Raw genomic sequence first — 21,846 nt, 5'->3', positions numbered from 1 at the left:
AAATCGCCGCTGTTTTCTACTGGCATTTTTGAGTTCAATGAAATCTAAATGCTTTTAAAACTACCCCATCTACTTGACCCAACGTCTGGTATTTACCAAACACACTTTTAGCAAAAAAAAAAGGCTCTATGGCGACAAAGCTAGCGCAAAGTGACATATTCGTCGGTTCCTTATTCCGATGTCCAAATCGTCCCTCAAACGTTAGTTCTAGTACTAGCGGTACGCCCCAAGATACTGCATTTTGTGATACCAAGGGACCACTTAGTACAGCTGTTCCTTGGAATCATTTAGACGATTTGGCCCGAAGAACACGTGACTTTTCCGTACGGGTAGATTTTAGAAGGGATGGGGGTGATTAACATGATTTTAATCCGAGGAATCTAATGGTAGCGCCAGAAATGTACTTAATCCGGATAGGGAATAGGGGAAGTCCGTCAAAATCAGCAATTAGCAAGACTTTCGGTTGAATTATATTTTTAAAACACACCGTGGTCGTGTAAGGTTCTAGATTTATGTTTTTGGGGTCAAGGAATTGATTTATGCTAACAAAAATGACCTATAGGAGTCGGAAGTGCATGAGAGGCTTCCCTGCCAAGATACCAAACTTTCTGAAGACGTCGTACTCAGTATTTGGTATCACAAAATGCAGTATCTTTCAAGAATTGCCCTTATACCGCTAGTACAGACTATTCTAATTGTACTAGCTTTCCTTGAACTGCTTCAGTTAGTTCCTCTCGACTTGAAATGTTAATTTTTGACAAATATGACTACACAGAAATATTTATTTTAAATAAATCAAAAATGGGTTGCTGTCTAGTCGCCTTTGGAAGTTCAAGTTAAGTACGATTTTCCATGAAAACATAAATTTCAAAGGCGACTTGACAGAAACTCATTTTTGATCGCATATAGTACATAGTAGATAACAATTTGTTAACAATTGCCAATAGATTTTATAAGCCTATAATAAATATTGATACCATCAAGAAACACTCGAACATTCAAGTGCTCATCATGGTCATGGAGTAAAACTGGCGTATTACAAATTGGCGAAAATCCGATTGCCGGAATACCGACTCCTCTAATGTAACGACAATCGGTACCCGCGGGAAATATTTCAGTTTCCATGCGTAGATCCCTGAAACAAATTGCGTAGCAAATTGATTTGGGGTTTTGAACACTTACAGCTGCTCGAAAACGTTTTTAAAAGCGACCCAGTAAGGGTTCGAGTTATCTATGCACGTGACCGGTACTTGGGGATGTTTCTGATCGAAGACGATGAACGTCCCCTCACCCGCCTCCTTGCACCACCGCTCGAGGGTCCGCTGCCACTCCTCCAGATTTCTCGTCGGAGCAATCCTCGAGTCTACAGTCATGATCAACTCGTTCGGAATTACATTGAGTTGAACGCCTCCTTGGAGCATCGTTAAGTTTACGCTTGTAACATCCCCAATTCGCAAATCTTTCAATTTCCGCTTTTCTTCATCGCGAAAATCGTAAAACCTATCGAGTAAGTGCCTGATCTTGTCACCGGCGTTATTCTCGGTGAGCAAAGAGGCGTGTCCGGCGGTACCAACGCAGTGGATGTGAAAACCTGATCGATCAAATGTTGTGAACGCTCTACTACAAGACTGGATTCTTACGCCAACATGTTCTTTCGCCGTAATAGACTTTGTAAGTATCGTCGACACTAGCCAGTCCTTCGTCTAACGCGAATCCGACGTTTAGTTTCCTGAAGCTTTCGGTTTTTACGAATTCTCTCATTCCCAGCTCCCCGCCGCGCTCCTCGTCTGGAAATGAAGGCGATTATTAACATCAAGATTTGCCGTGAGGGGGTGCCCACATAAATTGTATAGTCACTTAAGTACAATGTTCAGACTAAAATCATGAGATTTTCAGAACATTTGAATTCTTAGACTTTTTGAAACAGTAGATGAATGCATAGTAGTATCCGGACGGAAGTATAATTCCATCTGAAAAGTCCTTACTTACTTCCGATCAGGGACCCGGGCCGGACCGAAAAAGAACCGAAAACCGGACCGAAACCGGTATTTTTTCTGGACCGAAAACCGAACCGAAACCGTTATTACTTCAGAAATGAAAACGTAATGAGAACCGGAACCCAGATTACTTTTTTCGGTTCTTTTCGGTTTTTTACGGTTCTTAACAGGTTATTGGAAGTTGAAGGACGCGCCGGCAACCACGTCCTGAAGATTGATAAAATATTACTCTATTTGATCCATCGGTGGGTTATAAATTTTTAATAAGGTGTCGAAATTGAAGGTATTACGGGTGGCGGTGGCGCTAATTTAGCAACTACTGTAAATGTAAATAATAAAAGGAGGGGTGAGGTTTTAGAAAATAAAAATTAAAAACAATACACATTTTTCTTACTTTTTGTGTATTTTTTCTGTTTTTTAGTAATAAATTAAGTTTAAATACATATCTCCCTCTTCCTCCTTTATTCCCCTTGTCGTTATAAATTAACTACACTGACGATACGTCACGTTTTGGTATTCATGACTTCTTTTTCACACTTATTATTAACAAATCACTTTTTTATAATGAATTTTTTGAATGCCATACTTTCTAAAAGACTAGAACCGCAAATAACCGTTATGGACCGAAAAAAATGCGCAGAACCGAACCATTATTTCTTTTTAGAACCGAAACCGGACCGGAACCGTTATAAATATTTTCGCTTAAATATAAACAGAACAGGAACCGATATTTCATTTGGGTCCGGGTCTCTGCTTCCGATTCATCCCGATCAAAAACCTCCGATTGGGCATTTAAACCGAAAAAACCGAAAATCCTCACCGCCAACTAGATTTCATCAGTCAGTTTTCAACTGATATCCAGCATGTTTCTAGTAAAGATAACATCATTGCCGACATGTTTTATCAACTGGGTCTGATTAGGTCACTGAAATATTTGGGAGTCATCATTGATCCTGGAAAGGGCACATCGAGCGAATAAGCAAAAAAGGGCACTACATGTGTATGGACATGTAGAAGGACTTTTGGTTGTACATGAAGCTTATTGAACCCTCAAAACTGATATCTTGGCTTTACACTGTAGTGATAAGGCCAATTGTATATGGTGGCCTGCCATGCGTAGGGTAACCTACAGGAAGCAGCAAGGAAAGGTCCAGAGACTCGCCTGTCTGGAAGTCACTGGGGCCCTAAAAACCACGCCAACTTCTGGGACTGGAGCCTTTACACTTAGCTGTGGAGGCACAGACTCAGAAGGTTTTCATACGGATAAACAATTGGGATGAGTGCAAGGATCGAGGTAGCCTTGGGGACGGGTGCGTGTAAACCCTTTCATAATTTTTTATGGAAACCCTGTCTTTTATGCTGAATTTGGAAAGAGCATGCAATTCTAAGACCAAATACACTAGAAAAGTATGATACTATATTTTGAAATATTGGAGATAATTTCCAAGTTTTAATTAAAAAAATCAAGTAGCCATGTAACAATTGCCGGTTCTTCATCATTATTTAACTGTTCTAATTGTGTGGTTTTTACGTAAACAAGTAACTAATAGGGCGATATTTGACTGAAAAAGAGCGAATTTATAAGCAATTACCTCGAATATTTCAAAAACACGAGTGGTATTTTTTAGCATATTTGGTACTCTGTTGTATCCTGTATCGGGGCTTATTGGACATTTCCAAAATAGTGCAATTGTTTTCTCAAAACATCTGATTTTTATCTACTTATTTAAAAACTGGTTCTATCCTTTATTAGGCTGGTCAATCTAGGCAGATTTATAGAAATGAGGTAGAAAAAATTAGTAACAAAGTGATCTCTGCGGAAATGAGTACTCAATAGGGTCCTTATTAACCCCTCAAAAATCGCACTTTGGCCGCCATCTTGATTTTTTTCGAATTTATTAAATATTTCGTAAAGTATACATTATATCAAAAAAACTCAAGAGACTTTTTTTATGGAGAATCAAAAGTTACCTATGATAAAAAATGTTTAAGTCTATTGATCAAAAAACAAAAAGTTATTGAAATTTATATGATTTGGATAATTATCACATCTGTGTCGAGACTTAGAATGTATTTCAAGAACTTAATGCAGATATAGCAGTTTTAATTAAAACAGGACTTAAAATTATTTTAAATCTGTACCGGTGTCCAAAGAAGATTCATGATATTAGTTACGTTACACACTATACAGGGTGGTGACTTGCGTAACGCATCATAGGGATTTCAATGTAAAATTCATAACATGCGATTATTGGCTCCCCAAATTATTTTAGACCAAAAATGTATTAAGGTTTTTGTAGGAAAAATTTTTTTACGGCAATCAACCGTATACAGTTTTCAATTTTTTGCATAATAAAGACGGAAAATTGGAAAATTAAAACCCCGATCTTTTTCAATAATCTGTGATGCCATGGAATTTCATAATAGAAAAACTACGCCAATATCCATTTTTTTCCAAGTTCCACCATTGCGACAAAGTGCGATTTTTGAGGGGTTAATAAGGACCCTATTGGGTACTCATTTCCGCAGAGATCACTTTGTTACTAATTTTTTCTACCTTAACCACCTATTTTGACTAGTCTATTTGGGGTAAGTATTCTAAATGAAGGTCGCAAGACTCGTATATGATCGCTGAAGTATTAAAATAATGGAAGAAGTCACATACGGGTACACTTCTATCGTTATAAACAATTTGTCAGAGATTTGTTGGATTTGATCCTTTTTGCTAATGTGTACTGCACGAGGGTGGGGGGGGGGGGGGGGTTATTAAATAGGAATAGAATTTCTATTGTACTTTGAGCCCAAGAAAAAATGTCAAAAAATGCGTGTTTGCATTTTGTCCGTCTGTCCGTACAAAGTTCTGCAGTTTTGAACTAGAGCTACTTTTAGAAATACCATTGAATAGTTTCCTTATAGGATCCTACGTTAATCACCCCCTATTTAAATATGGATAGAATTTGTAATTGTATTTCAAAAATAAATACTCAATCAATAATTCCTCCCCACAAATTGTAATGTTCAAAGAAAATCATACGATTTCTGCAATACATGTGGACACCACCCTCGATTTGTGAACTTTTACCAGGTACAAACGAAAGGTGAATTGTTCGTCTTAAGACGACATTGTCACGTTGCAATCTCCGAACGGCCTCCAAGTATTGGATACCGACCGACTTCATATCCTGTGTTCCTCGAGCGAATATATTCCCTCGCTCATCCATGTGAGCATCGAACGGTTTGTGAGTCCATTTATCCTACAATTTTATGAAAGGTTTCAGTATGTAAATTCAATGTTGTACCTACCTCGAAAACCGGGACAACATCCATATGACTGTTCAGCAGGATCGACTTTAGGCTCGGCTCGGAGCCGATGCACGAAATGACGACAATCGGATTGTTCGGTTTACAGTGATACACACGACAAGGCAGTTTGAGACTCTCTGCTTGTGCTTGCAAAAATCTAACACAGGCATCTGCAAATGGGACAATTAGAATATGCTCGTCTTCAGTATTTAGTGTCGAACCATAGTTTACATTGGGGTGCACACTCGGTATTCGTAGGTATTCTCGAAAGTTATCTATGGCAGTCTGTTCGTCTTCTTTAAAATTAAAATCGTTGTTGATCATTATTTTTGTTCAAAATTTCTGTAGTGCAACGGACAGTAGGTAGATGGCGCACCACGTAGTGAGTTCCAAAGTCCCCGAAACTGATTAGTGTGGAAACTTACGAACAAATGCAAGACCACACTGTTTGATCGACAGCCCCTGCAGGTTGCACCTAAATCTAATCACGTGTTTTGGAGTCTCCAGGTCCTAATTTACTAGAATCAGTTTTTTTTCTCACTTAAATTGGGCACACCTTTATCAGAAAATTTGATATGCTCTTATGCCTCGCTTTCCTTCTCTAAGGATATGCTTTCGTTTCGTTTCGTGACAACAGTGTAAATTTAGGTACTTAGATAGTGTAATCTATGCTATTGAATAGTAAACTGCTCAATTGCATTGGATATAAATCGAAGGTCAAGACCGACAAAATACAAAGTCTACCAATTATCATGCAAGATGACAATTATTCAAATCTTGAAGTACTTCCTAATTAAGGCACTCGCAATTAATCAATTAGCAAAGAACAGTTTAATAAAATAATTACATCACAAATGCTTTGCCTTCTCGGGACAGTCAAACAGTAGCAGTGTAATTCGAACTGAATATGTGGACACGCTTCATTAAGGCATGCACCATATTTGCCGCGGTGACGTCGTCGCACTCGTCCAAAGTCCTTACCACGCACTTACTCATGCTTAGATAATCCCTAAAAGCAGAATTAAGCCGATAAAATATCGATATATGATGTGACCAGAGCTGGGCAGTATTCGATTTTGTTTTTACTTTTTAGTATTCAAATCCATTGTAATTAAATACTTTTATGGAAGCAGTATTTGTTTTTGTAACTCAAATACTTTCACAAATATTTAGTATTCGAATACTTCGCAAAGTATTTGAATACTAACCTTCCTTTTTTACCAAAAATCGACTACACCAAAATTTCTCGGGAAAACACTTTTTCTTATTAATTTTGGTGCGTAGAATCCAAAACAATTCGTACTTTTTCGATCAGACTTCTCAATCAAAAGTTATAGACTAGAAACCAATTTCGAAAGAAAATTCAAAGGACTGTAACTTTTGAACTAGTAGCCCAATCTTGGAACTGTTTGAAATTATGGATTCTACAGGTCACATTCTATAAGAAAATTTTTTCCGGGTCGATCTGAGACAATTTTTTTGCGGGCCTCAAAAAAGGTAGTGTACAACCTTCCTTTTTTTACCAAAAATCCACTACACCAAAATTTCTCGGGAAAACACTTTTTCTTTTTAATTTTGGTGCGTAGAATCCAAAACAATTCGTACTTTTTCGATCAGACTTCTCAATCAAAAGTTATAGACTAGAAACCAATTTCGAAAAAAAATTCAAAGGGCTGTAACTTTTGAACTAGTAGCCCAATCTTGGAACTGTTTGAAATTATGGATTCTACAGGCCACATTCTATAAGAAAAATTTTTTTCCGGGTTGATCTGAGACAATTTCTTCTGAGGGCCTCAAAAAAAGGCAGTGTATAACCTTCCTTTTTTACCAAAAATCGACTGCACCAAAATTTCTCGGGAAAACACTTTTTCTTATTAATTTTGGTGCGTAGAATCAAAAACAATTCGTACTTTTTCGATCAGACTTCTCAATCAAAAGTTATAGACTAGAAACCAATTTCGAAAGAAAATTCAAAGGGCTGTAACTTTTGAACTAGTAGCCCAATCTTGGAACTGTTTGAAATTATGGATTCTACAGGCCACATTCTATAAGAAAAATTTTTTTCCGGGTCGATCTGAGACAATTTTTTTTTCCGGCCTCAAAAAAAGGCAGTACCTACTTTTAAGTTACCTATTCAAATATTTTTTTTAAAGTATTTGAATACTTTTCAATGTATCTGTATCTAGTATTCGCTTGTGCGGGACGTAAAAGTATTTAGTATTCAAATACCTTTGATTGGTGTAAAGTATTTACTATTTAGGTAGTATTCAAATACTTTTTGAAAGTATTCTGTCCAGCTCTGGATGTGACTTACTCCAGGATTATTGTCAGTGTTGGGTGGATCGCAATCGTATTAGACAAACACGTGCGCATCTTCTCCGCTTTGACTAGGACGCATTCGAAACCGTCTTCGCTGACGAACACTAAAAATAAATGGTTTAGAAGACGAAAAACTGAACAGTTTTTACTTGCAGCTCGAGCCCCATCCTCGTAGCAAATAAACTCGTTCACTACCTCAATGACCGCGTTCACTAAGTGAATGACTGATTTTTCGCTGGGGTCGAGACAGTTCCGCAACGCCAGGAGCGTCTTCTTGGTCGCCCGTCTGTACCAGCCCCGACGGTCGCAGTACCCCAAAAGGGCGTCGTGCAGAAACCGCTTTCGGAACGATTCCGCTTCATTTAGAATCGTTTCCAGTTGAAACTCTTCGGTTATGTTGGCGCGAATTTGCGCGTACCCGGCCTAGGTTAACAAATTCACTAAGTGCGTGATCGCGTTTCGGTTTTACCTTCAACTTGTCAAAGGCGGAACTGGACGGACACTTGTTCCTAATCTGCGCTTCTGTCGCCGTAAAGTTTGCGAAATCCAGAAAGGTCGGGGGACTGGAATTGGAGGTTGCTCCGGACGCACCCAGTAATAACAATAGATATAAACGGATGCGCATATTCGAAGAAACTGAAATCAAGATCGATCTACTACGCAATTAGTGCTTGGTTTAAAGTACAAAATAATAGATTCATCTTTTATGGCTATCAGGAGTGACCTCAACTTTACAGGTTTCTTCTTTTTTGAAAATATTAATTTTGCTAAATATTGAGATCGCGAAAATTCAAATGTTTCCTAGGTAGGCCCCCCAAGATCATGACGAAGATGTTGACACGCGAAACAGGTTCGAAGGAAAAGTCCGATGAAAGGCAAGGGGCAAGAAGGGGGTGCGACGAAATTCTACAAAAGGCGCATCCAAGAAGTCTCAAAGGAAAAAAGCGTCAAGAAGGCCCTGAGGATACTGAAAGGGATACAAGGAATCTTCAAGAAGGTTGGTAAACAAGGCTCAAAAGACGTCAATAAAAGAATTGAAAGACGCGTCCAAGTAATTTCAAAGGAGAAGCGCCCTGAGAACACTCAAGCTTAAAGGCATAATATGAGTTGGCGTGAAGGAAACTTGGAGGAGAAGTCAAGAGGACTTGAGGAAGGTATCGAGAAGGCTGCAAGTAGGTGTTAAAGAAGGTTCGAAAGAACAGTACCAAGAAGGGAGGTTGTTTTTAATTTTGATTTGTTTCCTACAACTCTTCTCAGGGATCCTTCTTCTTTCATCCCTTTCTTATAATTCTATGCCGATTTTTTTTGTCTTCAATTCTGTTCGTGTTCTTTATTTTTTCAACTTTTTCATTTGTTATTGTCATCTGTTTTTCCCGGAATTCCTTGCAGTTCTTCTACGCTTCTTTCTTTTTAGATCTAGATTGCTACTGTATTTCCTTTGTTTTAGACTGCAAAATCTCTTCAGCAGGTCAAGCTGTCAGAGCACTATCAGTGTTAAAACACTCACTGAATTATGAACATGTGTTGCACGTCCCACTTCTTTATTACCTGCATACGTACCTATACTGTAATACAAAATTCTTAAAGTAATTTCACACTTTTTCGTTCACTATCTCACAAAAGCTTTTATGCTAATTGGGACAGGCACAGGCTAACCTAGCAGCATCAGTGCGCACATTCAAAGGTCAACCTATTGCACAACTTGGCCCAATTGAAACTACAAAATAAGATTCATCATTTACTGCTAACGTTATGACATAAATTTACTTGTAAGAGAAACGGTACAATAATTAAAGATTTTTGCATTGAATTAGTTTATAAACAAACTTGAAGAAGGCGTCGACAATGTTGGCCGGTGTCTTCTCGGTACATCCCTCGAGAGTGTCGACCACGCACTTTTGGAAGGATTGGTACTCGCTAGTGAAGTTGTGTGTTAATTTCTGCTCCAAATTTAAACAGAACTTACGTGCACTGCTCCTTGGTGATCTTGGCGAGAGCCGGAATGGCGTTGAAGTTGGTCGGCTTGTGCTTGTTGACAATGTCCGAGGAGCACTTCTGCAAATTATCCTGTTGGGATTTGATACACTCGAATCCGTTCTCGGCGATAAACACTAGAAACGCTCATTAATTTACAACAACAAAAAAAAAGCCTTAGCACATACTGGCCACACGATCTCCGTCTTTCTCACAGACGAATTCCATTAAGCTCTCAGACACGTTGACGCCAAGCTTGAAGACGGGCCTTTCGGCTTCGGACAGGCAGGATTCAATGGCGTCGTTAACTTTGTGACTGTGCTTGAAGAAATCGGGCCTCAGGTCGCAGTATTTCTTAAAAACGTCGTCCATAGATCCGGTTTTGCGGGCCTCTTCGAGTTCCTGCCTGATAGTGACCGGCTCAAAGTTTTGCATGATGAAGCTTTGCAATTCGACTGCGAGTTTCTATAAGAACAAAGCTAGCATTTCGAAAAACCACCCGCTTATACCTTCAAGGTTTTAAATGCGTCTTCACCACCATGCTGGATGCACTTTTCCTTGGCTGCGCCTTCCAAATTAGCCACATCGTCAATGTTGGGTAATCCGGGCAGATGTTGCATAAAGTCGGTGGCGGCACATGCTAGCCCTATTCAAACGTGTCGTCACATGAAAGCGTGGACGCTTTAAACTTACCAATGAAAAACAGCAATCCAACGAGCTTCTGCATCTTGGTCTTATCTGGAGCAGCAAAGTGCAGTGCAGACAAAAAGAGAATGAGCAGTGATCGCCCGATTAAACGATTAAATATTTTCAATGGACTTAATTAACTGATTAGGGAGGTCAAACTAATTGTGACCCGACTTGTAAGCTATCAGTATGGGCATGTTGCGTTAATTACTAATAAAAAATGCATCATTTGCTATATGTGTATTTAAGACATTTAATCAGTAAACATTCCACAAGAGCCCTAAATTAGAAAATGACAATATAAAAATGCGAAGAATTTGTATACGTAGGCACTATTAAGGTACATTTCAGAGTATATTAACATCGAGGCACAAACTATCAAGCCAGCTGCCTGGGGCATACGCCCATATAGACAATACCTTCATCTTAAAAAAGTGCGCAGGTGCACGACACCTGGTGGGACATACAGGCAATACATCTAGCAAAATACTTCACAATAGCGTTACAATTTAGTACACTTTCGTGGAAATCTTATCAGGTATACACGAGATAAACGTAGCTTCGTAAACATATTATCTCTAGATTTGAACTGGTGACCTTTTAAGTTAGGAAATCGAACGGCGTAATACAATTTCTCAACCGAAAAGTTGAGAATAACAAAAAGTAAACCCTTTATAAATCAACAAAATCGTTTTCATCCCCATTCGTTTAAAATCTTTGGTCTTTTTAAAATAGCCTACTTAAAATTACCAGCGCGAGCGTCAGCGCCAAATTCGCGAGCGCGCCGCACGAAGCGCACGGCGCGTATATTGCGTCACTGAGGCCCTTGACGAGATCGTTGACGTTGTTGTTGTTCGGACAATGCTGCGAGACCATATCTCGGAAGCAATTTCTCAACAGTTTCATGTCGCTGTAAAAAAATGATTGAGTTGTGGAGGTCAACGTACGTGTACGTACCTGCACAATTCCGTTTTGGTAACCACCGCTTCCTTGGAGTAATCGCGAATGTGTTTGGTTTTTCCAATGCAAACGTCGGTCGAGCCGAGAATGGTCTTCGTGCAGATATCTTGCTCCCCAAATAGCACTACAAACAAAAGAAATTTTATTTTGACAACTTTGCTTATCCTGAAAGCAGGATCTTGTAAAGAAGATGTGAAACAATTGAAGGAGACATTTAAAAAACGCGAAGAAGGCTTAGATGCCGCTTGACATGAAACAATACAACGCGCAAGAACTTACAAGGTCAAGGAATTGCATTGCATTTCGCATGGTGCAATTCTATTTCAATTGCCACATGAAAATTACAAGTCTCGTGTAGCAATCGATCACCTGACCTTGAACTGCGCATGCCTTTCGCAATTTTTATTGTTCCCATGTTAAACGGGCATGAAAAAAACTTGAAAGATATGTGAAGAGTGAGACCTGAAAGTGACATGAAGAATGCGCGAAGAAAGCGAGTAAAAGGCGTGATGAAGATGAAGGAAGAGGAGTAAAAGTGTATTGTATAGCTAGTATAAGAAAGACTTAGGAGCCGAAGACCTGGATAAGACTCAAAGAAGTCGTCAAAAGAAAAAAAAACGTCAACATGGTGAGGAAAAATGCGGGAATTCCAAGTAGGGGCCGTAAAAAAAGGCAAGAAAGAAGCGTCAAAAAGGAACAAGAAGGCGTAGAAAATCTAAGAAATTGAAATCAAAAAGTAAGGAGGTGTCAGAGGACTCAAAGCAGGCGTCAAAAAACAAGCGCCGTGAAAGAAACAAATGCGAAGCGCTGTGAACGAAAGTGCAGGGAAGGCAAGATGAAACGTGAGAAAGGCTTGAAGGAGTTGTGAAGAAGAATCTAAAGATGCGTTAAAAATACGCGAAGACGTGGAGAAGGCAAGGAGGAGCCAAGAAGGTTCGGTGACGTCGAAAAGGTTCAATGAATACGTCAAAAAATGATCAAGAAGCGCCTAGAAGAGAAGAGAGGCTCGATGACAATGAAATGGCCAACTAAGAATGCGAGGTACTGTATCTGAGAATCTATCCATCGTAGAGGCTTGCGGTAAAAAAAATTATTACTAAAACGGCCACGAGCAAAACCTGGAAAATAGTTTCTGAAATGACCGCTAGGGGGCGTAACTGCTATCTGGAATCTACAAAATTGATGTTTCTATGAATTCCGCTATATTAACCTAACAAAAAAATGTCCGGTCTTTGAAGTTGACGATAATCTGAACAATTTTTGTTTGACAATTTTTCCTGTATCTCTAAAAATGAAGGTTTCCGTAAAGAACACCCTGTATCTTCGAAACGGCTGATCCGATTTAAACAAACTCGGGTTAGTTCAGAAGAGCTACTCTTCACCTACAAATGTTATACTATTTGAAGTTTTGTTAGTTTCACATATCACCGCTTGAGGGCTTTTTTCCGACAGAAATGGTTCATTTTCTCAAACAAATTAAATGCATTGGTTCGATTTTTTTTTCATGAAAAAGTAGCTAAATGATGCCTAAACAAGTTCGCGAAAACAGCATCTCGATATCTTGAGAGATATATATATATATTTTTATATCGTGATGACCAGCATTTCGAACATTTACGGCGGCATTAAAAGCTTCCTTTTTTAAATCGATCCACCTTAGGGCACCAAATTATATAAGAAAAATAATTCCTGAAAAATTAGCTTAAAAAAATAAAATTTTGAGGGTATAAAATTTTCTTTGGCCTAAATTTTAAGTTAGGAACAAGATATCGAGATGCGATTTTCGCGAGCTTCTTTAGGCATCATTTAGCTACTTTTTCATGAAAAAAAATCAAACCAACGCATTTAATTTTTTTGAGAAAATTAACCATTTCTGTCGGAATGTCAAAAAAAGCCCTCAAGCGGCGATATGTGAAACTAACAAAACTTCAAATATTATCATATTTGTAGCTGAAGAATAACTCTTTTCAATTAACCCGAGTTTGTTAAAATCGGCTCAGTCGTTTCGAAGATACAGGGTGTTCTTTACGGAAACCTTTGAATACCCCCCACCACTTCATTTTTAGAGATACAGGAAAAATTGTCAAACAAAAAAGGTTCAGATTATCGTCAACTTCAAAGACCGGACATTTTTTTGTTAGGTTAATATGGCGGAATTCACAGAAAAATCACTTTTTTAGATTCCAGATTGCAGTTACGCCCCCTAGCGGCCATTGCAGAAACTTAAAAATATTTTCTAGGTTTTTCTCGTGGCCGTTTTAGCAATAAATTTTTTTACCGCAAGCCTCTGCGATGGACAGGTTTTCAGATACAGTACCTCGCATTCTTATTTGGCCACCCTGTACAGCAGAAAAAAGAAAGAGCGAAGGAGGTGTGTATAAGACTCAAAGAAGTCATCGGAAAAAGGAAACTTGGAGAAGACCAAGAAGAAGACGCGGGGACTGTCAAAAAAAAACATCCAGACTACATGCAAGGGACAAGAAAAGAGCTCAAAAGGGGCGTCGTGATATGAATCGTTGAGAAAACTTGAAGATGGCACTGAGTAGGTAAGAAGGTGATATTAAAAAGTTCGAAGGAGGCGTCAAGAAGCCCTAAGAAGAAAAGAGATTGCGCTGATAAGGCAATAAAGTGCCAAAGAGGCAAAACGAAACGTAAAAAAGGTTCAGGAAAGGGCTAAAGAACATTCGAAAAAAAGGACACTTAAAAAAGGACCTGAAGAAGTCAAGAAGGTTTAAAGGAGATGTCGAGAAGGATCAAAGAAGGTAAGGAGACAAAGTTGTGAAGAAGGCTCAAAGGAAGTCTACAGAAAGCTCAAAAAGCCTCGAAAAAGGGTTTGAGACAAAAAGTAAAGAAGAGGCGTCAAGATAATAATGCATTAGAAATCTCTTTGGAAACAGTTTTGGGACATTCCCAGAATTTTCTTAAAATCCATCCGAAGATTTTCTTGAAAATTTCAAAATGTTTCTTGAAATCAAAATTTAAAAAATTGTGTTACAGATTAAAACAAACCACACTAACTTATTCTACTGTTTTGAGAAAGTTCTTTCAGGAAATTAGCAAACCTTTATATTTAATTAATTAATTAATCCCCAAAATTTTTCATGGCCCAAGGGCCAGAGCCACTTTTCATGGCCCAAGGGCCAGAGCTACTAGGTGGGCCAAAAGAAATCACCCTATTGGAAGATGCTCTTATTTTTGCAAATGGCGGCCAATGTCAAATCTGTTTTGACATTTGTGAACTAGACAGGTTTAGAATACAAGCGAACAAGCCATGGAGCGAAACACTCTCTAAGAATGCGAATAATCGTGTCTATTTTTTTGCGTAACAATTCATCTCTCGTTTTGGCGATTTACACTGGCCCGCAAGATCGCCCGATTTAACCGTTCCAGTTTTTTTTGTGGGATTTTTGACGTCCCGTGTGTACATGAACAAGCCTGAGACCCTGGAAGCCCTCAAGGACAAAATTCGACTCGAATGCGAGAATTTGTCACCCGAAGTTCTCGCCGAAGTGATGAAAAATGCCATAAAACGAGCCCGTATAGCAATCAATTGTGACGGCATTTGACCGATATCATCTTCTCGACTTGGCCAATAAAATTCTAAAAATTCAAATAAACAATCAAAACACAGAATCGAAGTTTTTCATTTAGAAAAAAAATGACAGCCAAACAACATCGGATGACTTCTTTTGGCCCACATTGTATAAGCTACCGAATACAAAAAGAACGAATTAAATATATTGAAAACTGTAGGAGTAGATAACGCCTGGGGTGGGTGGACGAAAGGACAGACAGACAACGACCATCTTCATTGGAAAATACACTAAAAATTGAGCTAAGGGGGAGGAAGTCATTATTGTCCTATGTTTGAAAGAAACATGTGTTTCAATAAGAAAACATTTATACAGGGTGAGTCAAGTTCTTTAAAAGTTTTTAAACTTTCAGTTGAAATAGAAACTTGAAATTTGGTTTAGTCATAATCGACCATTGCGAATTAAAATAAAATAATTTCAAGATGGCGCCGCTTCCGAAAATACCGGAAGTGGCGCCATCTTGTTTTTGTTTAAATAGAAACAGCATTTTCAATTTTTATTATTTTATTCTAAATTCAACACAATTAAAATTTAAGTATTGTAGTAAGACAAGGATAATTATACCTCTCACCTTCTCCCAGACCCAGTATCTATAAAGTGAAACACTTCAGTACGTATCAATATCAATCAAAAACCTCAGTTTTTCAAATTGCAACCACTATTTCTGATGCTAGAAATGAATGCAGATTTAAATTGTTGGACCATTTTTATCTCCCTATATCCGGTAGTTGAAAAAAGCTCAGCCTGCAGATTCTCACTACCATTGACATGACCAATGAGGTAAACCATAACTTGTGTTCAAAACTTGAACTAAATATCTCAAAAACTGCAGGAGATATAAAGAAAATCCTTCAACAATCGTGAAATTATAACACCCTGTAGATTGGTAACGGAAGAGTTTGTGAACTTGTAGTCATAAAATAAGCCAAAGAATTGTATAGCCCCCACCTCGTATGGAGGAACTTGAGTTGCTAGCGTGCAGGTGCCTGTAAAAATAAACTCAAGATACAAAACTACTTACTCTTTAGCGCGCGCGCATCATCTTTACACTTGTAGTTAAAAACGGAATCGTACATTTCCAAACCGAACTTGGGGACGTATTTTTCCGCCGGATTCGAACACACCTCCATCTTCTTCGTCAAATTGGACAAGCAACCCCTCAAGCCCTGACGAAACTCCTTGCACATGTAATCGTACGAAATTCCACGAACCTCCTCGTTCTTACGCATGAACTTCGTTTGTTCCTGATTCTGGCAGCGCTCGACGTACGTCAGCGCCTCCTAAAAACGCGCTGGATTGGAGAGAGAAAGCAAAGATCGAGAGATAATTTACCCGAAATTCGTTCGCCGCTTTCTGGCCGCCGTTCTGCAGGCAGTGGGGCTCGAACTTTTGCTTCAGCTTATCGTAGGCGTGCTGTATGGCGAATAGTTCCTGCGAGGGAGTGTCCCTTCTGAATATGCGACGACCTGTAACGAAAAGTCACGGTAAGTGTAACCGATGGGATCTCCTGCGACAGGTTGCAATTAGTCATACTCACCACTTTGTATGAGTGCATTCGGTTAATATTAAAGTTAATGGCAGCCAATCAATAATCATAAAATCAAAGAATAATAACTGCTAGAAATTATGCCCTCTATTGACATGGTTCAGTACCAACAAAATACAGATTCGTGCAATTACGCAAAATGCAGTGTTGCCAAAGTACATCTCGGCCTGGGTTGGCTTCATACTTTTGAAGAAAGCAAACACTGAATTTCTTTACATTTAATACTCTTTGACAAATCAGTTAATGCAATTTTTGTTAAGTAAATGAAAAGCACTAAAACCAGAGACACCACAGTAAAGGAAACAAAACCATGCAGATGTGCAAAAAAGCTGGAAAAAAAGAAAATCAAACACTAAGGATTACAGTGCATTTATTAATCCTAACAAAAATTACACAATTAACCGATTCAGTACAATCTCTTCGTTGTAAATATAAAATTAACAAAATAAAAATAGTTTGAGTTTGCATATCACATCGCTTTCACCTTCATACTAACGTACAAATGTCTAAAAATGTTATGTTTTATCACAGAGCTTGTAGGCTGCGTGTTGTTCAGTCATGGTAACTAGTTTAGGAAGACCAAAGGGCATCGAGTGCATTTAGACAACGCTAAATTCACCCGCCAACACTTAACAGTAGGCTAAAATTAACTTAAGTTGTACTGGTCGATTATAAAACATGATTAATTGCGTAAAATACAAAAACTAACAAGAAGCTGGCCGTATGTACAACCGAAGAGTTTCCATCTTTAGACTTACGCGTTCCGGCGGGCGCCGCCCTTTTTCGGTCTTTACAAGGTGTCGAACGGAGCGTGTACTTAAAGGCGGCGTCGACTAAATTCGCCGGCGTATGATCGGTGCATGTCTCGAGTACGCCCGTTACGCACTTGTGCAAATTGGAGAAGTCGCTGCGGAATTAAGAGAATTAGTTCTAAAGAAATCGGCGGCGGGTCGTATACGTACTCGCATCCGTCGTCGTTCATGGCAAATAGTGGCAAGGCGGTGAGCGCGAAGGATTGAGGAATGCGATGACGGATGGTTTTGTTGAAGCAGTCTTCGATGCCATCGGTCTTGTTGCGGAGGCATTCCAAACCGCCTTCGGCTAAAAACACTAAAAAAGGGGCGTTAGTAAACATTAAAAAAAAATTAAATACCATCAATTGTTTCAATCGCCAAGTTTCATTAAAATAATCACAGATGTCTCTACATGCATTTAATACAATTGAGATAAAATAGAAGTACATACGAAAATGCCAATTTTGACGCACTCTGTACAAACCCTTTGTACCCTGTGTGACTTTTACATTAAATTTCAATCTGGGAGAAGATAAAGTATTTTTTTTAGACAGAAACGTAAATGGAGACATGAAAGTATAAATTTTGATTCACTCTGTACAAACTCTGTTTGACCTAGGGACTTTTCCATTAAATTTGTGTTCGAAAGAAAAGGGAAAGTATTGTTAAACGGCGAAAGGTGAAGAACTGTGATTCCGTGGCGTTCTTTGTATAAATAGATAACTCATTTTTTGCGTAATTAATTTCCTAATTGTAACAGTATTTTCAGAACCACTCTGTACAAACTCTCTTTACACGAAGTGTCAATTTTGACCCATTTTTTACAAACCCTGATTGCCCCAGTGAGTTTGTTAGGTAATTTTGTGTTTGGAAACAAAGGAAAGCACAGCCCCTGACTGTTCCAATAAATTTTTTCGTTAATTTTGTGTTTGGAGAAAAAGCGAAGCAGTTTTTGACCCACTCTGTACAAACTCTGCTTACACCAAATATAAATTTTGGCCCATTCTGTACAAACTCTAACTGCTCTAGGGAAGTTTTTTGTTAATTTTGTGTTTGGAAAAAAGGAAACCACTTTTTGACCCACCCTGTACAAACTCTGTTTACACCAAGTGTCAATTTTGACCCATTCTGTGCAGACCCTGACTGCTTCAGTGAATTTTTCCATTAATTTTGTGTTTGAAAAAAAGGGAAAGCACTTTTTGACCCACTTGTTACAAACTCCTTTTACACCAAGTGTCAATTTTGATCTATTCTGTACAAACCCTGAGTGATTCAGTGAATTTTTTCGTCAATTTTGTAGTTTGAAAAAAATCAAAGCACTTTTTGACCTACTCTGTTTACACCAAGCGTCAATTTTGACCCATTCTGTACAGACTCCAACTGCTCCAATAAATTTTGTGTTTGGAGAAAAAGCGAAGCAGTTTTTGACCCACTCTGTACAAACTCTGCTTACCCCAAATATAAATGTTGGCCCATTCTGTACAAACTCTAACTGCTCTAGTGAAGTTTTTGGTTAATTTTGTGTTTGGAAAAAAGGAAATGACTTTTTGACCCACCCTGTACAAACTCTGTTTACACCAAGTGTCAATTTTGACCCATTCTATACAGACCCTGATTGTTTCAGTGAATTTTTCCGTTAATTTTGTGTTTGAAAAAAAGGGAGAGCACTTTTTGACCCACTCTGTACAAACCCTGAGTGCTCCAATGAATTTTTCGTTGCTTTTGTGTTTGGAAAAAAGCGAAGTACTTTTTAAACCACTCTGTACAAACTCTGCTTACACCAAATGTAAATTTTGACCCACTCTGTACGAACTCTAACTGCTCTAGTGAATTTTTTTGGTTAATCTTGTCTTTGGAAAAAAGGAAATCACTTTTTGACCCACCCTGTACAAACTCTGTTTACACCAAGTGTCAATTTTGACCCATTCTGTACAGACCCCGACTGCTTCAGTGAATTTTTTCGTTAATTTTGTGTTTGAAAAAAAGCAAAGCACCTTTTGACCTACTCCGTTTACACCAAGTGTCAATTTTAACCCATTCTGTACAAACCTTGACTGCCCCAGCGAGTTTTTTCAGTAATTTTGTGTTTGGAAAGAAAGGAAAGCACTTTTTGACCTACTCTGTACAAACTCTGTTTACACCAAGTGTCAATTTTTTTAACCAACTCCGTACACATACAAAAGTCGCAATTTTGAACTACTCTACAGGGTGTTCCACAACAAATGCTAGCTATCTGTATCTCGAAAAGGAGTCTTAAAATATTTTCATTGAAATGGAACACACTATATATTAAATTATTATTTTTATTTCCTATACCTAAATTTAGCTGTTTTTGACATATCTTAATTTTTGTGTCTAAAGTGATGTTTGCAAACCCATAACAGAATTGCGATTTTTTCTACACGAGAGCAGGTATTATTTAATTGAAGCTGGTTTCCTTTTAGAAGATGTTTTGCTTTAGTGGCCTGTATTGATATTTTGCTTATAAATAAATACAGGGGACTCAACAAGTAATTTTGAGATATATACACACCTGTTTGTCTCAGTGACTTTTTCATTAAATATGAAAGAAGGTAGACAGTATTTTTCTTTTCTTTGACCTCTCTAATTGTGAAAACAAAAAAGGATCAGAAGAAAACAAATGCAAACAAGAAATAAAAGAACATCATATTTGATTAATACTTATTGTTGTGCAAACGAGCCTCATTAAGCTCCACCTACCAATTACAAAGGAGACGGAGTTCAAACAAATCATTAGGTACAAGTTCATTTAAATAATTGGAAATGATTGAACAGTGGTTTCTCTATTAAAGCTGATAATGACCGGGATAACCTAATACCGCTTAAGCCTTGATAAAAACAGAAACTTGGGGAAATTTAAACCAAGTGCATCCCTTCCCATGACCTTATACTCACTTGCAATTCGGTCCCCATCCTTGTGACAACCGAAATCGATCAAATTATCGGTAATGTTGAGAAGCAGTTTCAGGCTGGACTTTTCCACGTTTTCCAAACAAGGCGAAACCGCCTCGGTGAAATTCTGCATGCAAGCATCGACCACCGACTTTTTCCCGCAATACTTCACAAACACATCGTCCATCGACCCGGTCTTCCGTTTCTCGCTCAGCTCGGATTCGATTTTGCTGAAATCGAAGTTGTCCTCGATGCACTTCTGTATTTCGTCTTTGGCCGCCTGAAAGAGAAGGTAGAAACGGTCGACTTTAACTTTCGCTCACCATCAAGTTCTCAAAGGCAAGCGGTCCGCCGTTTTGCTCGCATTTCCATTTGGTCACGTTAAGAATCTCCTCCTGTGACGGTACGTCCTTGTCGAGGTGTTCCAAACCCGGAATCTCATTGATCTTATTCTGTATGCTTTCCAAATCGGTCGCCAAATTCGGTTGGTCACACAGCACACCGCCTAGCAAAATCACTATTATAATCTTACCTATGATTAGAGGTTCAAAGATTAACAAGTCCACCAATTACACACAAAAAAACCATCAAGAATGGGTAAATTACATAATCTAAACAAACAAAAGGGCCTTTTCTGTTTTTTGAATTTAATAATACAAAGGTCAACTTGGAAATTTATTATAATTACCTATACAGACGAGCAGAAAATTAATGACGAGCTGCATTTCTAAAAAAACTAGCAACGGTGTGGAAAAGCGACGCACTAGTTCTCTAAAACGAAATCGGGGTGTAAAGCGAAAGCCGAAAAGTACTGGAATGGAAATCTCGTGCACGTAAAATTGGTATTTATATCCCGTTTGAGTGGCACTGATTTACCTCGTCTTTCTATTGGTCAGCGTGCCCTTTACGTCACAAATTAGAAAGTAGTTTTGAGTATCGCCGCCATTTGCGCAGATTGATTTTCCGAAAACAGCGGTAGTTAACTTTTTCAATATTGCACAAGTGTTGTTTACGTATACGAAATAGTCCCGAAAGCGCAAATACGATCAAAATAGGACGTTAATTACGGAAATTAATCACACATGTAATTAGGGTATTTCGTGTTTAATCATTATGTCTAATTGTGTTTGTATTGAACAGATTTTTGTGTAATTGTAATCGAATCGACCTAAAATTTTAAATGGAAAAATCAATTTAAGGCATCATTTGTTTTCTTCCTTGAGGAAAAGATTTGATGTTGGTCACTTATCTCGTTAGAGGTCTGCCCACATCCATCCTGAATCACTCAATGTCGATAGGCTTGGTAGCCGCACCTTCAGGTTTTAGTTCGCCGTTCTGTTTCACCCCCGCCCCCATGACGATGCCTGCTTGAAATATATACCAGCCCTTCTTCTTTGAAGCTTTCTTCCTTACTCCTTCGAGTCTCACCTGCTTCACTTCTTCTTCGTGCATACAAGACATCCCCTTCTCATGTCAAGCCTCTCTTGCATTTGCTTCAATACTTTCTTTAGATCTCTTTTACACCTTCTCTCCCCCTTCGTCCCGCTTTTGTTCTGCTTAACATTTACATAACCGTGTATGTCTACTATTCTTTGAGTTCCGTTTTCGTCTCAAGTCTTGAAGTCTCTCTAACACTTCCGCATTACTTCAACATTTATTTTACATGTCTTTCACACCTCTACCCCCCCCCCTTCAATAAATCACGTCTTTTTAGTTCAAGACCTCCCTCTTTTTCCTCGCTCACAAATACATCAAATTTT

The 21,846-nt window shown here is 38.5% G+C and overlaps 4 protein-coding genes across 6 annotated transcripts; all 4 read right to left on the bottom strand.

Moving 5' to 3' along the window:
* Positions 1 to 810: 810 nt before the first annotated feature.
* On the bottom strand, positions 811 to 9,344 carry LOC116175909 (aminoacylase-1-like). 3 transcript variants are annotated; one of them, XM_031494286.1, is made up of 10 exons: positions 9,180 to 9,344; positions 8,089 to 8,255; positions 7,769 to 8,042; positions 7,615 to 7,723; positions 5,522 to 6,309; positions 5,301 to 5,470; positions 5,080 to 5,251; positions 1,641 to 1,787; positions 1,183 to 1,591; positions 811 to 1,135 (listed from the first exon to the last, which is right to left on the bottom strand). In XM_031494286.1, exons 5-10 carry the CDS (start codon positions 5,622 to 5,624, stop codon positions 931 to 933), a joined length of 1,206 nt encoding a protein of 401 aa, XP_031350146.1. In that variant the 5' UTR covers positions 5,625 to 6,309; positions 7,615 to 7,723; positions 7,769 to 8,042; positions 8,089 to 8,255; positions 9,180 to 9,344; the 3' UTR covers positions 811 to 930. The 3 variants fall into 3 exon arrangements, with proteins under 3 accessions (XP_031350146.1, XP_031350145.1, XP_031350143.1); XM_031494285.1 differs by having other exon boundaries at positions 8,089 to 9,184; positions 9,238 to 9,326; XM_031494283.1 differs by having other exon boundaries at positions 5,522 to 6,089; positions 6,148 to 6,309; positions 8,089 to 9,217.
* On the bottom strand, positions 6,177 to 8,244 carry LOC116175614 (27 kDa glycoprotein-like). Its single transcript, XM_031493826.1, has 4 exons — positions 8,089 to 8,244; positions 7,769 to 8,042; positions 7,615 to 7,723; positions 6,177 to 6,309 (listed from the first exon to the last, which is right to left on the bottom strand). Exons 1-4 carry the CDS (start codon positions 8,242 to 8,244, stop codon positions 6,177 to 6,179), a joined length of 672 nt encoding a protein of 223 aa, XP_031349686.1.
* LOC116175913 (27 kDa hemolymph protein-like) lies at positions 9,345 to 10,442 on the bottom strand. Its single transcript, XM_031494290.1, has 5 exons — positions 10,287 to 10,442; positions 10,103 to 10,239; positions 9,782 to 10,058; positions 9,586 to 9,730; positions 9,345 to 9,536 (listed from the first exon to the last, which is right to left on the bottom strand). Exons 1-5 carry the CDS (start codon positions 10,318 to 10,320, stop codon positions 9,410 to 9,412), a joined length of 720 nt encoding a protein of 239 aa, XP_031350150.1. The 5' UTR covers positions 10,321 to 10,442; the 3' UTR covers positions 9,345 to 9,409.
* Positions 10,443 to 10,505: 63 nt separating this feature from the next.
* Positions 10,506 to 20,935, bottom strand: LOC116175908. The gene is made up of 9 exons (XM_031494282.1): positions 20,775 to 20,935; positions 20,410 to 20,591; positions 20,090 to 20,366; positions 17,342 to 17,489; positions 17,138 to 17,286; positions 16,166 to 16,299; positions 15,855 to 16,113; positions 11,238 to 11,364; positions 10,506 to 11,190 (listed from the first exon to the last, which is right to left on the bottom strand). The coding sequence occupies exons 1-9, from the start codon at positions 20,809 to 20,811 to the stop codon at positions 11,007 to 11,009; spliced, it is 1,497 nt and encodes a 498-aa protein (XP_031350142.1). The 5' UTR covers positions 20,812 to 20,935; the 3' UTR covers positions 10,506 to 11,006.
* Between the last annotated feature and the right edge of the window lie 911 nt (positions 20,936 to 21,846).

Source organism: Photinus pyralis, unplaced genomic scaffold (genome assembly GCF_008802855.1).
Source record: "Photinus pyralis isolate 1611_PpyrPB1 unplaced genomic scaffold, Ppyr1.3 Ppyr1.4_LG7, whole genome shotgun sequence".
Lineage (NCBI taxonomy): Eukaryota > Metazoa > Arthropoda > Insecta > Coleoptera > Lampyridae > Photinus > Photinus pyralis.
Note: the sequence above shows the minus strand (reverse complement) of the source record. Positions and strands in the feature narration are given on the sequence as shown.